Source organism: Prenolepis imparis, unplaced genomic scaffold, assembly GCF_030444845.1.
Source record: "Prenolepis imparis isolate NDT839.2.m4 unplaced genomic scaffold, iyPreImpa1.0 SCAF_15, whole genome shotgun sequence".
NCBI lineage: Eukaryota > Metazoa > Arthropoda > Insecta > Hymenoptera > Formicidae > Prenolepis > Prenolepis imparis.
This window is the reverse complement of record NW_028141173.1, coordinates 6,770,383-6,787,025: the sequence shown is the minus strand read 5'-3', so window position 1 is coordinate 6,787,025 and position 16,643 is coordinate 6,770,383. Positions and strand designations below refer to the sequence as shown.

At 32.3% G+C, this 16,643-nt stretch overlaps 1 protein-coding gene across 5 annotated transcripts in view; it reads right to left on the bottom strand.

The window, feature by feature from the left end:
• Positions 1-1,093: 1,093 nt before the first annotated feature.
• Positions 1,094-16,643, bottom strand: part of Exp (expansion) — a 17,938-nt gene continuing 2,388 nt past the window's right edge. The window contains exons 1-9 of one of the 5 annotated variants that reach the window (XM_083055201.1): positions 16,508-16,599; positions 6,962-7,092; positions 6,657-6,814; positions 6,039-6,270; positions 4,715-4,913; positions 2,923-3,161; positions 2,684-2,783; positions 1,937-2,167; positions 1,094-1,305 (exon numbers count right to left, since the gene is read on the bottom strand). In XM_083055201.1, the coding sequence (XP_082911327.1) occupies positions 1,190-1,305; positions 1,937-2,167; positions 2,684-2,783; positions 2,923-3,161; positions 4,715-4,913; positions 6,039-6,270; positions 6,657-6,814; positions 6,962-7,072 (1,386 nt within the window). In that variant the 5' untranslated portion in view covers positions 7,073-7,092; positions 16,508-16,599 and the 3' untranslated portion in view covers positions 1,094-1,189. Of the gene's footprint in view, positions 1,306-1,936; positions 2,168-2,683; positions 2,784-2,922; positions 3,162-4,714; positions 4,914-6,038; positions 6,271-6,656; positions 6,815-6,961; positions 7,093-11,422; positions 12,035-12,795; positions 14,464-16,507; positions 16,600-16,643 lie in introns of those variants that run through there. The other 4 variants (XM_083055200.1, XM_083055202.1, XM_083055203.1 and 1 more) reach the window with 4 other exon arrangements.

Sequence of the window (16,643 nt, the reverse complement as noted above, 5' to 3'; positions counted from 1 at the left end):
TTTGAAAAATTCTAAAAAAAACGTTTGAAGTGTGAAAGTGTTCATCTTTTTAAGTTCTTTCCATAAAAAATTCAGATTTGATCTTGATGTTATTTTCAGTTCAAAAAAGAAATTCAAGCAACTTATTAAATTCACGTCTTGCTTGAATTTCTTTTTCAAATTGAAAAAAAAACTTCAAGATTAAATCTGAATTTTTTATGGAAAGGACTTAAAAAGACAAACACTTTTACACCTCAAACGTTTTTTTTTAGAATTTTTCAAATGGTAGTAATGATTTTTTGAAATTGGCCTTAGTTAAACTTTGATCCTAAATAACTTCTGAACAGATCAACGTATCAACCTCCGGTTTGCGCCAAAAATTTTCTTTATTTATGCCCTTTCAAACGATATACTACAATATGGGTAATTCCATTTAAAATTTTTGAGTTGGGGTCCCCCTGGGGTACCTTCTTAGGGGAACAACTATCGAAACCCCCTTAAAAGAGTAGTCCCTCGAAATAATCAAACACGTATTTCGCGATTTTTCATAATTTTGAGCCATTTCCAAAATAAAAAGGGTGGACGGGTGGTCTGATACACCCTGTATAATAAAATTATAATAATAATATATATATTTATAATAATAATATATACAGGGTGTCCGGTAATAGTCACGCCAACCGTCGTGTGCAGATTCCTGGGATCATTTGGAGACGATTTTTCTTCAGCGAAAATGTCGAGGGAGGTCATTATTTTTTGCATGTTTTCAATTTTTGCCATCATGTATCTTTGTAACTAACAAGTAACACTACTCAAGTGCCATTCGCAGATATTCTTGAAACTTTGCACACACGTAGTACATCGAAAAACATTAAACACGTGTTTTTTTATTTTGGCTAACAAGGCGTTTTAAGGTCGGGTATAGTACCACTATCTTGCCTTCACTGGTCGGGTATAGTACCACTATCTTGTTTTCACTGGCTGGGTAGACCTTCCCATTGTCTGCGTGTTTTTGAGATCGCTAATGACGATTTTGACATTAGTTTAACGAGATTCAGAATGGCGAGTTGGATAATTTTTATTTGCAGGAGTAAAAAAATAATAAACACACGCATAGATGCTAGCATAAAAATATGAGTATTTATGTGATGTATTAACAATATACAGAGAGTTTATAAGTACAAACGCCGAGATACTTCATCGTTTATATCTAATCCCACTCTCCAATATACATAGCACGCGGTGTTGGAGGTATTACGCCTCTCGTCGGGATCGGTAACCTTCCGTATATGTGATTATACGGTGACTCGTTCCTGTTGTCCGAATCTGAAAGTGTAGTAACAATTACTGCCAAGAAATGTGATCATAAAGCAACCTAATGTAAAGCGATATTTAATGTTTTATTATATTATATTATATTATAAATTATAATATATTATTATAATAATATAATTAATATATAATATTTATATATATTTATATATTTATATAATAATATATTATTATAATAATATAATTAATATATAATATTTATATATATTTATATATTTATATAATTATAATTATTATAAAATATATATTATGTATAAATAATTAATAATAATAAAATATATATATTATATAAATATAATTTATAAAATATATATTTATAATAATTATTATAATATTATAATAAAATATAATAAAATACAAAAACCACATCTTAAAAAATTTATTATATTATATATATTATACGTACGTATTATATTATATTATATTATAAATTATAATATATTATTATAATAATATAATTATTATAATGATATAATTAATCTATATATGATAATAAAATAAAATTTTTTACAAATACACACACAGTTGTACGCAATAAAATGAAAGTTTACTAGTTTAATTCATAATTTCTAGAATGTAAACATAGTGCAGGGAATATGATTATTATTGGTTAATTATTCCTTACCAAGTCCGCTTTCAAAACTTCTTGCGTGATACATGATGGGTGGTCGATGGGCGGGCAAATGCCCGTATATCTGAGATTGACTACTAGCGTATGCAGTGCCCGCGTAAGACGGCGCCGGTTGTGTCTTGGAGTGTCCTCGAGAAGGCAGAGGACCCATCTTACTGTGACCGTTCCTCGCCATTTTAACGAAATTGGGCACACGAGCTCGTAAACCGCAATAATATGGGTCGTCTGAAACACAAAATTATTGATCAATTTATGCTATGTGAAACTTAATAAATTAAATGCACATTAGAGATTCGTGATATATCAGTTTTATTTTCTAAAAGCACATATGTAGTAATAAATGTTTTTTTTTCAGGAAAAATTCGAATTTTATGTATAATTTCTATATATGGAATTTTATATATATAATTAATATTATATTATTATTATATTATTATAATATATTATTATATTATAATATAATTATATTATATTTATAATAACATAATTATAATATAATTGTATAATATATATAATAATATAATTATAATAATATAATTTAATATAATATTTTAATATATAAATATATATAATCATGATATTATAATATTATATTATTAATATATAATACATATAATATAATATAATATAATATATATCTATTATACTTTAAATTTTAAATATATATATTATATTTATATACTTTTTTAACTATCTATTAAATACATATTATAAGCATATGTACCAAATATTATTCCTCACCGTATTTTTTCCTGTCGTCGTGTTTACTTCGCTTTTCCTCATTCATAGGGTGCTTATTTATCGCTCTGCTATAGTCATCTTCTATATCGTCGTAATCAGGCTAAAACAATCGCAGAAATGTATATACTTTTTTCAATAATGTGTAAGTATACTATTTTTCAATATGTAATATACGGCATAATAGCTTTAAAATTTTTTTTATTTAATTCACATACGCACATTTATTTTTAATAATTTACCTTAGGGATACCGTGACCATAGAGATTTTCTCGAGGGGGCAATTTCGGCGGTCTCTCTGCGCGTCGATGTTGATAGCTCGTCGATTGCATATAGATTTGCTCTCGCGAGTCTCTGTCAATCGGCATTAATTCGTTAGGTCCTACAGACGACGACACGCCGGCCACGCTATAAGGATCTTCGTCGGGAATTGGTATTCTAGGTCTATTCTTTATATCTACCGGCCTTTGTAGTGCTAAAACTAAAATAATTTAACAAATAATAATAAATAATAATAAAATAATAATAATAAATAATAATATATAATATATAACAAATAATATATAATATAATAAATAATATATAATAATATAAATAATATATGACAAATAAAAAAATATAACAAATAATTATAACAATCTAAATTACAAGTATCCAAATATTTAATTTTCTTTTTTCTCACTCTTTTCAAGAAATGCGTAATTTCGTAATTACGTAATGTCAATATTGAATTATACATTGAAAATTAAAGCGGAGAAAAAACATTATGTCTCGATTGAAACAAAATGCTTGAAAAATATTGCGAAAAAAATTGAAGAAGTATGACAATTATATTTTTTAATTAACTTTAATTTAACGTGGGAATATTATAATACAGAGGATTCGATTATAAAAATATTGAATATGTTATTTGTGTGTGTGAATACTCAATACTTATAAAAATTGTATATAGGGTGTCTCAAATCTTGTAAAAAAATTCCCCGAGAATTTCCTATCTAATCTTCCAGATATTTTCGTTTAAAATTCCAAATAAAATAAAATTCGTAGATGTAGAATATTTTTTAAAAATAAATTCTTTTTAAAATAAGTTCTTTTAAAATACTTTCTTTATGGTATACGCGTTTTCTAATGTTTTCTATTCAAGAATGCAGTTTTTCTACATTTAATATTGATTTATTAATCGTAAAATTAATTTAGACAATATAACAAATAAGTTCAATATATCACAATATATCAAAACGCTAAATATATACAACAATATATAAAATATAGAAAATATAAAATAAAAATATAAAACAAAAAATAATTTATATTATAAAGATCTTAAGGATTCTAAGTACTAATTTATTTCAATATTATTTAAAAAATTGAACAAATTTTCAATAAAATTTACATAAAACTTATTTAAGGCTCCTGGCTCCCTCGCCAACCATGTTGGAATTATGACGTCAGAGGCGAAAAAACACACGCTAAAAATTCTTAAATGCCATTTCGAAATAAAAAGATATTTCGATGAAGCAGCACTTTAGATGACTTTATCACACTCTTATTAAAATACGAAAACTATCCTTTTCCCTTTATAATCAATCAACAGCTGTCTATAGTCTTTGCACATGCGCAGTCATTCCGCATGACAATTAAAGTCTGATATCACGTTTTACGGTTGTTGATTGACTGTCAATGGAAAAGAATATAGTTTTCGAGGTATTTTAAAAGTGTGCTAAAGCCATCTGAAGTGCTGTTTCATCGAAATATCTTTTCATTTAAAAATAGCATCTAAGAATTTTCAACGTGTGCTTTCTCGCCTCTGACGTCACAATAATCTAACATGGCCGCGGCGAGGACCCAGGAGCCTTACGTATGCGCTAAATAAGGTTTTTGAAAAAAATTTCCCTGAGTATTTCAATAAAATTCCATGAGAATTCCCGGATTTTCCAAATAACAAAAAAAAATGTCTGACACTCCCCGATTTTTCCATAGGAATAAGTGGACATCCTGATATAGTTGTAATGTATGTCGTGCACGCTTTCTCACCTGGGGGCAACTTTGACTTGAGCATATCCAGTCCGACCACATTGACGATGAGTACCCATACAGGACACTGAAGTAAATCGACCTCAGTTCTTACGAATATGATGGCGCTCAGGCATTGCATCTCCAATCGCCGTCTGTCCGGATAAGCCCTTCGCGTTTCTCGCGACAGATTCGTTTGGAATTTATTCATGTCGAACAGCTGAAACGAGAAACGACAGTAATGTCCAAGGCGTCACGTAGCGTTTCGCGACATTAAGGGGAAAGTTCAGTTGCGTCACCTTTTATGGCATCAATACTTCGAGAGAAAAAAAAAGAGAGAGAAAGAAACGGGATAGTATATTATCAATAAAAGAAATAAACGAAAAATGAAAAAATGGAGATTCTTCGAAAAATGTTTCATACAAAAATTGGACATTTTTAAGATTTCAAGTAAAAAATTGTTAGAGTGAAATAGTCAAAAAAATTAATGGTTTACGAAAAATTTTATGTTTTATTCTGACACATTTTGACAAAAAATATGAAATATCTCGTAATGTATTCATTTTTCGATAGTCTTACCTTAATAATTTTCTGCATAGCATAATGAGATAAATCAATTAGAAGAAAAACATACTCTTGTGGCTAAAAAAAAATTTGCAACTGCATACTTCTATTAAAAATAATATTTTTTTACGCCAAATATCACGAGAAATCGATTTATATAAGAAAATTATGGTGGTTTCGTTTAAAAAAGTAATAACAATTTCAAAAGTGCCTCTATCTGGAATAAGACTACGCTTATTATGACAAGGCATCCTCCTCGAAATCCTATAATTTTTGTATGAAACATTTTTCGATGTAAGCCTTGGTTTTTTTAGAAATCGTAATACGAAAATTAAATAAGGAAGAATGATTGTTTGCTTTGGATAGTGTTAAGCAGCGGAACTTTTCGCTCTCCTTTCGTACCAAGTATGTGTGCAATATATAATTTCCTGACGATAAAGAGATTTAAACGCCTCTTATTATACGGTTCGGTTGCTCTCTCGAGGTTTGCAATTTTAATTAGAAAGGCGATAGTTTCTCTAATATCAACGTGTACTCGCACAAATATCCATGATAAAACCAACACGAGAGAACGTGTTGTACGAGGAAAACGCTTCTTATTTATTATTTTTTTTTCTTTTTTAATTGAGAGAAGTAGGTAGGTAGAGTTAAAACCCCACCTCGCGCGCGATTGACCCATTTCGATGCTTTCGCCGATAAATATTTCACGAAGGAAATCCAACATACACACACATACATGGATGGTTCAAAAACCGTGAAATTCATTAAGTCTCTCTCGCACCTTTCCGGGTTTTTCGTGTTCAAGCGCGCCTTGCGAATTACGTATGATCTCCGGACCGATTGCGTTGTCCTCTTGATTCGTCGACTTGACATGCACGTTATTCTTACATAATCTCTTGATGAGTATGTTGCCCTGCTCGTCCATCTTTATTTTAACTCCCTGATTTATGTGACGTTTCGCCTCCTCCGTTTTCGGATCCCGCATAGGATTGTCAAATCCGCAAAGTCCTATCCTATATAAATACCAGAATGATCTAATATTAATTAAATGATATATCTATATTAAATTAAAATTATTATATCTATATTAAATTATTTAATATTTAATATTTAATCTAATGTAATCTAAAATTAAAATATACCGGAATAATAATCCGTACGATTTTATAAATATGCATTTTTTGCGTGTTGCTTTATCTTTATGCAAAAAAAATAGTAGAAAGTATTTACATCAACTATTCATGAACTTTGCGAAATTCCGTAATTTAAAATAGGCCAGTAAAATGCCTGACTTTCGAGAAACGATTTCGAAGCGCATATATTTATTTTTACAAAATCGTGTAAAATATAAAAGAAGTGATTTTGTTTGTTTGTTTTTTTTAAATTCATATTGCATTACCTGAATCCATCGAATCCGTCATTCGAGCCATTTATCGTAAGAACAGGTGCTCTGGCATACGCTTTCGCAACTCGTCTATTTCTCTCGAAGACGATGACTTTCGCCCAAATTTCGTCATCTATTTGATTCCATTTATCTAATACCTCCTGTATATGATCCTACAAATATAAAAGATCATAGTTAATCGATGAATTCATTTATTTAGCAAAGCATGATTTTATCCCATGTGATTATTTTAATCTATTTTTTTTTTAATAAAAACTTGTAAAGATATATAATTATATATGTATGGATTGAAAATTTACCTTGTACAATTTATCCAGATTATACCATACATCCTCCTCATCTTGTTCCTCGTATTGCGATTCCACGAGATTATCTCGCGAGCGCGAAAGTATCTTCCGCCTCGATACCATTTTGTGACCTGGTATTCAATCTGAAAGCAGACATAAAGAGAAAACAATCCTTATCATAATTTCTTCAAAACGTTTTTACCGTCAAAGAAAATTTCTACTCTAATTTATATACTAGGAATGTTCAAAAGAAAAAAATCTCGACAAATGGATGAATAATGAGGATCACATGTATATATAATTATATCTATTATATGGTATATCAAAGTCGTCATTATTTTTGTGAAAGCACACAAATAAATCTCTTCCTCTCACTTGTACAGTATGTATATGATATATAGGGCACTTTTTGGTATTTTACACTATTCCGATTTAAAAAATAAGTATTTACAAATTTAAAGTTTTAAAGATCAGAGAAAAAGAAAATTCCAATATTTTTAATTTTTTTAATATTAATGTCTATTAATTTTGTAAATACTTATTTTTTAAATCGGAATAATGTAAAATATCAAAAAGTGCGATTTAAAAAAAAAATTCAAAAAATAGTCTTAAAAAATCGAAAATATTTGAATCCCCTCTTTGTCAATGGCTCAAAAATTTTGTTTTTAAGTCTAAAATGTAAATATTTTTGAAAATAATGTAATTATTTTTGGAAAAAAATTGAAGGAGTCTCATTGAAGAAAAAAAAAATTTCGATTAAAATTGACTAAAACACTATTAAATTTTCTTTTTTTAAATTTTTTTCAATATTTTTCGAAAAATACATTAGACAAAAAAGGACCACTTTTTTAATGACAATATTTTTATTTTTCTTTAAGTTATAGGTATTTGAAATATTTTAAATCAATTTTTATTTAAATTTATAACTAGAGATTATAAAAGCTACTTTCAATAAGTATAAAAACATGAAAAAAATTAAGCAAATAAAAAATAACGTTAAGAATTTAAATCAAATGAAAAAAAATGATCGGGGAAAAAGTCGTTGATTTGGTGGAATGTTCTATAATATATAATATATATATATGTACGTATGTATGTATATATAGCATTTCATGTCAAGTGAGCAGTTTTTATTGCAAAAAACCGACTTTTTTCATTTTTAACAGCTAAATTCTATTCTTAACATCTCTACATTAAAACCTAGAACTTATACAGAATATTATCTCTATGGTTTAAAAATAGCATCTCATTCTATCTCGATATATCAGATATGCTTAACCCCATTAACAGGAAGGACAAAGGGATGCTAAGTATAAAATTTAGCTGGAATAAAATTAAAAATGAAAAAAGTCGATTTTTTGCAATAATAAAAGTGGCTCACTTGACATGGAATGCTCCATATGATGAGAGATAGAGAGAGAAAGAGAGAGAGATTGGTTGGGAATTTTGATTCATGGAAGGAAGGAAAGAAGGACATTACTATTCGACAAGTACACTTCTTTCTCTCTCGTTATTCGTGACATCGCGTCTCTCATAATTTTCTCATTTTTCTCGCGAACAAACGGGAATGGGCTTTATGCGAAAGCGCGACCATATCTGCAATAACGAATGTCGCAGCGCGCACATTCCACAGGCGCAGAAACGTTTTAACGCCGGCGCGCAAGATAGCGACGTTAAAACTAAAAAGGACACTCATCGGATGTCCTGAGTGAGCTCGAGCGCGCTTGAAAATTCAACACGCGGAGGGCGGTGGAGGGGGGAGGGGGGATATCTGGCTATATTCTGCCGACTCATTCTCAAGCCGCATGGATAGCGCAAAGGACGTTCCTTCGAGTGTGCGAGGGTGAAAAAAAAATTGCCGCCGCGATTTACGAGACATATTTGCGCGGCTTTGCTCATAACGTAATCCGCGGCACGCACGTGGTGGGCGGAAACTTTTAAATCCGGCTTTGCGACGTGATGTCATTTCAGTTGAATCTCTTCGCAGAATCACATAGAATACACGCCATTTCACTATTTTCTCCGACGTACATCCTTCCGTAACGGACATCCTATATTTTACCGCAGTGTTTACGATATAATTCGAAAAGGGAAAGATAATTTTTTCAAGTCACGCACGTACATAACATATGTATACATACAAACACATATGGTAGTATATCATTCTTATACATTATTATAAAAATGACATCATCTATATTATTTATCCTTGCATTTGAATATATGATATATTAATATATAATATATAATATATATAATATATAATATATTTAAAATATATATCTTATATATTATAATATTTATTATATTTATTATTATTATATTTTATAATATTTATAAAATATTGTTAGATTATTATTTTATGTATAATTATTATTATATATATTATTATTTTATATATAATATATATATTATTAAATATATAATATATAATATATATAATATATAATATATATAATATATAATATATATAATATATAATATATAATATATAATATATATAATATACACATATATTATATATAATATATAATATATATAATATACACATATATTATATATTATATAAACTTAATATACATTATATATATTATATATAATATAATAATATATTTTATATATATAATTATATATTATATACTTATATTATAATTATAATATATAAATAATATATATAATATATATTAAATTTATATATAATATATTAAATACACACATATAAAATTTTTCTATTGCAATAAAATTCGAAAAAGTTGAGCTTTCACCCTGATCTCGCTTTAATCAGCATCTATAATATATAGGCAGTGTCAAGAATTGTTTCGTTGTTTCGAACCTCTTGATTAACAGCTAATTGTGCCCAGCATGAAAAGAATTCGCACTAGTAGATATATCGACATTTTTTATTTGGTAAGACATTGCAAAATCGACGATTTTGACATTCGTGATTCTTGATTTTCAAGCAATAATCAAGAGAATGGTGTCCGACTTACGAAACACTACCATGCGCGCGTTTTCTTCGTCCTAATTAATATCGGAAATTGTATCGCCGTAGGCCTCTTGCTCGGAAAAACTCGAGGAAACGCGCTTGCCACTCCCTCGAATGCAAAAAACAAAATTATATGCGAAAGCGGACAAATTAGATTCAACGGAGCGATAGCGCAGGTGGAGTGCGGCAACGCTTGATTTACCACGAGCTTCGTGAAAGTGTTGTTATTAAACGCATCGGTATCGGGCTGGCTACTACGACTTGGCATCCGAATTGGCTTTCACGCGACTACTCTTTCGCGCAGGATGTTTTATTTTATAGCTGTATATCGATGAAGAAAAGAAATAGACGGCAATGTTTTCAAGAGAGATCGTCGGTGTAACATTTCTCTATTTTTTAACCTATATTAAGCTGTATTTTTATTGCGTAAAATATCTAAACTCAATCGAAAAGCTATATATATGTATATATATTGTATATACAATATAGTAAAAATAATAAAGTTTTTTGTAAAAAATATTTTTTTTCTTTTCAATATGCAATTGCAAATAAGCTTTTTAATTTATACTTTAGATTTTAATAAACAAAAATATTTTTTACAAAAATTTTATATATGTGTGTGTGTGTGTGTGTGTGTGTGTGTAAAAATATTTTTAAAATTAAAATCTATATATAAAATTTTTATAAAAAATATTTGTTTTATTATATATACAGTCCTATATATATGATGTCCTAGAATTAACAAATCATCTGTTAATGGGAGATTCCTCAGGTTATTTGGAGATAATTTTTCCTCAGCACAAAAATGTCGAAGCATCAATAATTTTTGAGTTATAAGCGATTGAAAATAAAGGATTTTTCGCAAACTAAGCCTTGTGGAAATAAAATATTAACAAGACTACATTCTTTAAGTAGACATTCTTCAAATCATATTCTTAATTTCAAGTAGAATTTACTTTAATAGAATTTTAATTTAAGGCTTATTGTTAGTTACAAAGATACGTGATGGCAAAAATTGGGAACATGCAAAAAATGATGGCCTTCCTCTCTCTCGACATTTTCGCCGAGGAAAAATCGTCTCCAAATGATCCCAGGAATCTGTCATCAACAGGTGAACCGCTAATTCTGAGATACCCTATATATATAAAGTCATTTCTTTTGAAGAATTTGGTGTGTAAGGCCCTGCGCACAATAGGAAAAATATTAGGAATAAATATTAAAAGGAATAAGAATTATTTTAAAATAATAAAATCGGAAAAACTCTAATATAAAAATACAAATTCGGGTATAAAGAACTCTTAGTAGTTTATTAGCCCTTACTAGTCCTTTATACTCGAATTTGTATTTTTATATCAGAGTTTTTTCGATTTTATTATTTTAAAATAATTCTTATTCCTAATATTTAATATTTGTTCCTAATATTTTCTCTATTATGCGCAGGGCCTAACTTTGTCTAATAATATCCAGTATATAACAAAAATAAGAACCTGAAATATTTTGAAGATATGAGCTCTTCGATTTTGATATATTTTACATAAATTTCCTGTTATCTTCCTCACAATAAAGAATAATAATAATGAAGAATAACTCAACTATACTTCGCGTACACATCTAACTACCGCGGATTATTCCCGACATATTCGCGCCAATGAAACGATTGAGACTGTGTCTCGCACTGTGTCCCGACACGTTGACTCCTCCTGATGTAAGTCAATATATATACCGTGTACCGCTATTTAATCGTTACTTGGAAGCGTTCAACGAGTACCGAAACAGAGCCTCGTATGGCTCGAGGTGCGACCGCAGGTACCGTAATATCGTTTAAGTAGTTGCTGCACGCATCGATGTCTCCGTGATTAAAAAGTCCCCGAAAGCGCTTCGCCTGTGTCGCCGTCATAATGTCGCGAGACCGAATTCCGATCACCTAGCTCACACAAACCTGTGGAATTTCGCGCGCCAAGGTTGACGATCGGTCGATGTCTCATCGGGAAAGGACGCGCGACAAAAAATCGGCAGAAGAAAGAAAAGAAAAACACTCAACCGAACACTCAACCCGCGAAATAAAGTGGCGAGGAATCGCTGGAGAGAAGTGTTAGTCGAAAGGTTACAAGAAGTTGCACTTGGATTACATTATTAACGGTATAAGAAGAACTTTCCCCTTGCTTTCTGATGATTCTGATTTTAAAAATCAGGCTAATTAATTCGGCTTCGGCTAATAAGCTAGTCGACACAAGAATTTGAATAGTAATTTAAAAAATAAAAGGAAGCTAAATCTCCTTGGATATTAATATTTTAGGAAGTCTTTTAGCAATTTTAGCTTTTAGCAAGTCTTCTAACGAATACATACATAAAATATCCATTAAAAATTATACATTTAAAATTATACACATCTTGAAATTTAGAGAGAGCTTAGATGTTCCGTGTCTCATTCTGCGTATTCTAGGCGAATTGGATCTTAATTATCGGACAAAACTCAGATAATCGTTACTGGAGAGAGTACCAGAATTGTAGAAGATAGCAGCGTTTCTTGCAGCAATATCGAAGATAAGAAGAAATAATTGGCGTAATGATGCAACATTTACGTAACAACCGAACGTTCTTCACGACGGTGACGGCGAAAGAAACTCCCCCTCTTCATTTACGAAAGAGAGCACAAGATGTGTTCTCCCTTACATACTCGGGGAAAAAGAATTGAAGGTATATTCCCGGAGAAAGAGAGAGAGAGAGAGAGAGAGAGAGAGAGAGAGAGAGAGAGAGAGAGAGAGAGAGAGAGAGAGAGAGAGAGAGAGAGAGAGAGAGAGAGAGAGAGAGAGAGAGAGAAAGAAAGAATAATAGAACCCATGAAATCTCTCTGACTCACGAGCAGCGCTTTTCTATTCTCCTTCGACGATGATTTCGCAACGTTCTCCACGTAGTAGGTGCCTCATGACGCCTGTCCATTATCTCACCGCGGGGCACAGAATTGCGCCCGAGCTCGCCATCTGCTTCTCGCGCTTATGCACACACGTATAATGTCTCCTTAGGGCAAGATTTCATAATAGGTAGGCCCGATTATGCTTCAAACCCGGTGAAAAGAAGAAAGGGGTCTCTTCCCCCGAGACTAGGAGGATTTCCAGGTCGCCACTATGGTGGTACCACTATGTAACGCAGGCGAAAGAAAAACGTCACATGACCGATTCTTGCCTTGTGGCGAACGAACGCCCAGCCGCCACCAGAATTTCCCTGAAACTGCTTTCACTTCTCCGAAGAATGCGAAGGCTGTTGTATACGAGCCAGCGGCGGCGGCGTCTAGCATGGCCTGGCTGGAGTGTAACACCGAGAGAGACCCCCACCTTTTATACGAGAGATCGGCGGTGTGGCTCACTCTCTCGATGTGGTGTATAGGTTTGTACATACTCGCATACATACCTAACATTCGCACGCTCTTTCTCTCCTTTTTGTCTCTTTTCTCGACGAATATTTTATACGTGTCTCTCTCATTCTCTCGTTCCTCTTCGCGATTCTCTTCACTCTTCAGTTTCTGTCTTCACGTTCTGCCCCTCTGTCTTTGTTGCAGACAGCATCATGAGGATGTCTTTTTTCTCTCTAGAGAGGTTTTTCCCTTTACCAATCTTGAGTGATTCTCCTGTTTCTTCATTTCTTCGGTTCTCTTCATTCTTTTTTTAAGCTGTTGTCTTCACGTCATTTCTTCACCTCTCTGTTGCGGATTTTTGCACTCTCTTTATGATAATTTCCATCATCTCTTTGCTTTTTATTCACGATTTCTTTCACTTTTCAGTATGCTGTCTTCATATATTTCTTCGTCTTTATTATACACTATATTCTTCACTAATATATCATATCTCCTTCATTTCTTTATCACGCTTCCTCATTTATAATTTCGGTCTTCATGTATATCTATTAATTTTCTGTCACCCATGGGCGACACGCTTTCTCTATCCCCGCTATTAAACATCTGGTTAAGACTAGTTTCCTTAATCGTTTCTTTCGCGCTTTGCCTAACATGTGTCTTATCTTTTCCATATCCCTTCTTCAATTGCGAACACAAATGGAGCCCTTTATCACTCTATAATTCACCCACATCCACCCTTATTTATTTTCTTCGATAACTTCTATCCACATTTCTTCTTTCGCACCCGCCTCTCCTTCTTTCTTCCATTCGCCATTCTACCACGCACTACCTACTCCTCGTTCGCACATTTGTTCATTCTCTTTCTCTCTCTTGCTCATGCCGTATCGTTTTCGCGCTCCTTTCTCTTTCTCTCTCTCCCTCCTCACTCTTTCGCAAAGTCTCAGTCAACTCGCCAAGTGACTTCGATGAGTGCAACAGCGAGATTTCAAGCAGTGGAAGGGAACTGGTTATACTCGGCCCCGGCGGTCAAGTATTTACGCACACACCCTTTGCGAGGATAACCCCGCGACAGGGGCCATCGCGAAATACTCTCTTATGCATTAAAAAACTACAATTTGAGCGAAAGCAAGAATTTGCAATTATCAGGATTATCAAAACGACGATTATCCATCTTTACGACTTATCGCGCGCCCATAAATCTGTGAGACTTGGATAGGATTCTCAATATCGTCGTTTAATTTGCATATAGTGATAAACTTATCGAAATTAAACTTATCGATGAAGGAGATTATTCGCTTCCTTTCACCGTCCTACAGTGAAAAGTAACACACCCGATCATCCGTGACTATAATACTTTCTTGCGAGACTTTCTGACTTGGGGAAAAACCCATGAAATCATTCATTCGTATATATAATTATAATGAGATTCTCTTGCTGTTTTTAATATTACGTTGATAAACGAGTAGTTGACACACGAATAGTTTCTAATATTCATGGTCGGCCACAAATTTTTTAAATCCTCAATTATTGGTGCTCTCTACCAGAGACATACATAATCCTTTCGTCCAATTTACTTTCTGATATGTATTTACAAATGATATATTTTGGAAATATTTGTGTGTGTGTGTGAGGATTTCTAATAATATTTTGTAAAGAAATAAGAAACTCTCTGCCTTAATATAGATTCAATTAATTTGAAATTATATGTTAATTAATAGCCCATTTCCCGTCAGTTAGATATAAAATTCTAACATTTTCGATTAAAATATATTTTTATATGCGAGAGTTAAAACTTTTAAAGATCCTAACGTCATTATAATCAGATCTCAAAGCGGTTCAGCGTCTTTCAAATCCTGTTAAATCATCCTGTTAAACCCTTGATCATCTGATCGTCCAGAAATTTGAATTGGACGATCCGATAAAAACGAGCAATCGCTCCGAACGCACGTTCGCCGAGTTGTTTCCTTGGCCTATATAGTCAGCCGGGGCCGAACGAGAAAAGAAATTGTAGACATGGTCCGTGGTGCTGCCATGCCGTCGAATGGGGTAAACATCCAGCGACCGAGGGATACGTCGAGCGTGAAGGCGGGTTCACAGCCGCGTTTATAGCTAGCGTGTTTCTTCGGCGGCTTCGATAGAAAGCAAGGAATCCGCGGAAGCGAGCGAACGAGCGAACTCAACTTGCGCGAAAGTCAATCTCGCAATCATCGACGTGGCGCGACGCAAAACTCGAAATGGTATACTAATATCGGCGAGATTAATTTCAGGAATTAAGTTTATATCAGACTACGCATTGAAGATTAAATATTGGAATTTGATTAATCAGAACAGAAGGAGCTAAAATTTCTTTCTCCTGACTAGTAGTAAGATTTCAATCTTCGAGCTTCAATCTCAATCTTCCATACGTAGTCTGATATACGGATTAAGTACAGGCAATAAAAACAAGGAATAGGAAATATTATTCTCTGTTGCTATTGGTGAATATTTAAGAATAGATATTATTCCAACAATAGGAGCAGAGAATAATACCTATTCCCTGCTGCTATTGATGGAGTAGATATTTATTATTCCCTGCTCCTATTGATGAATATTTTTCTATTCACTGCTCCTATTGCCTATACTTTTGTATTGCGCGATAGGCCTTATTCAGGTACTTTCGATCCGATTTTAATTCCTCTGTGATGTAGTAGTAGTGGTAATAGTATGATTATAGTGAGTGGTACTATTGCAATCCTCGAAGACACCTAAATTATGGCGATCCATTGTATCTTCTTACTCTTGTAGTTAGCTGGACGTTTCAAGCCAGTCTAGAACCTGGCACCAGACTTATTAGATATCCATGCGTGATGTAACTATTACGCGAAAAAAAAAATTCGAAGCATTTTTTTGCGTTTTACTCACTCGTGGATATAAATACAAGATATGATTATTGGTCCCATCCAAAACGCGTGACCTCAGCGAAATTATATCTTAATTAATAGCCCAACCGGTTTCGTTCTTCTCCGATATCTATTTTTGCTTCGGGATTCCCCCAGGTTCGGTCTATCGCCATTATTTATATCCACCACTCGAAAATATTAAAACGTACAACATATACTATTAAGTTTAATTATTTTTCTCTGTTGTATTTTTTTTCTTCTATAACGACGAAAGTAGGAGATATCAGAACATTAAAATTACAGTATATCGTTATATAACTGATGTTTACTGAAGCGCCTACCTCTTACAAGAGCTATTAGGTCTGGAATATTAATATCAAACTTAATGTCGAAATGTGCGATGTATTAGAATTTAGGATCAATGACGCGCTCGTCGTCACCCAGGCTCTCTAGTACTCTGCGTTGATACCACTGCTT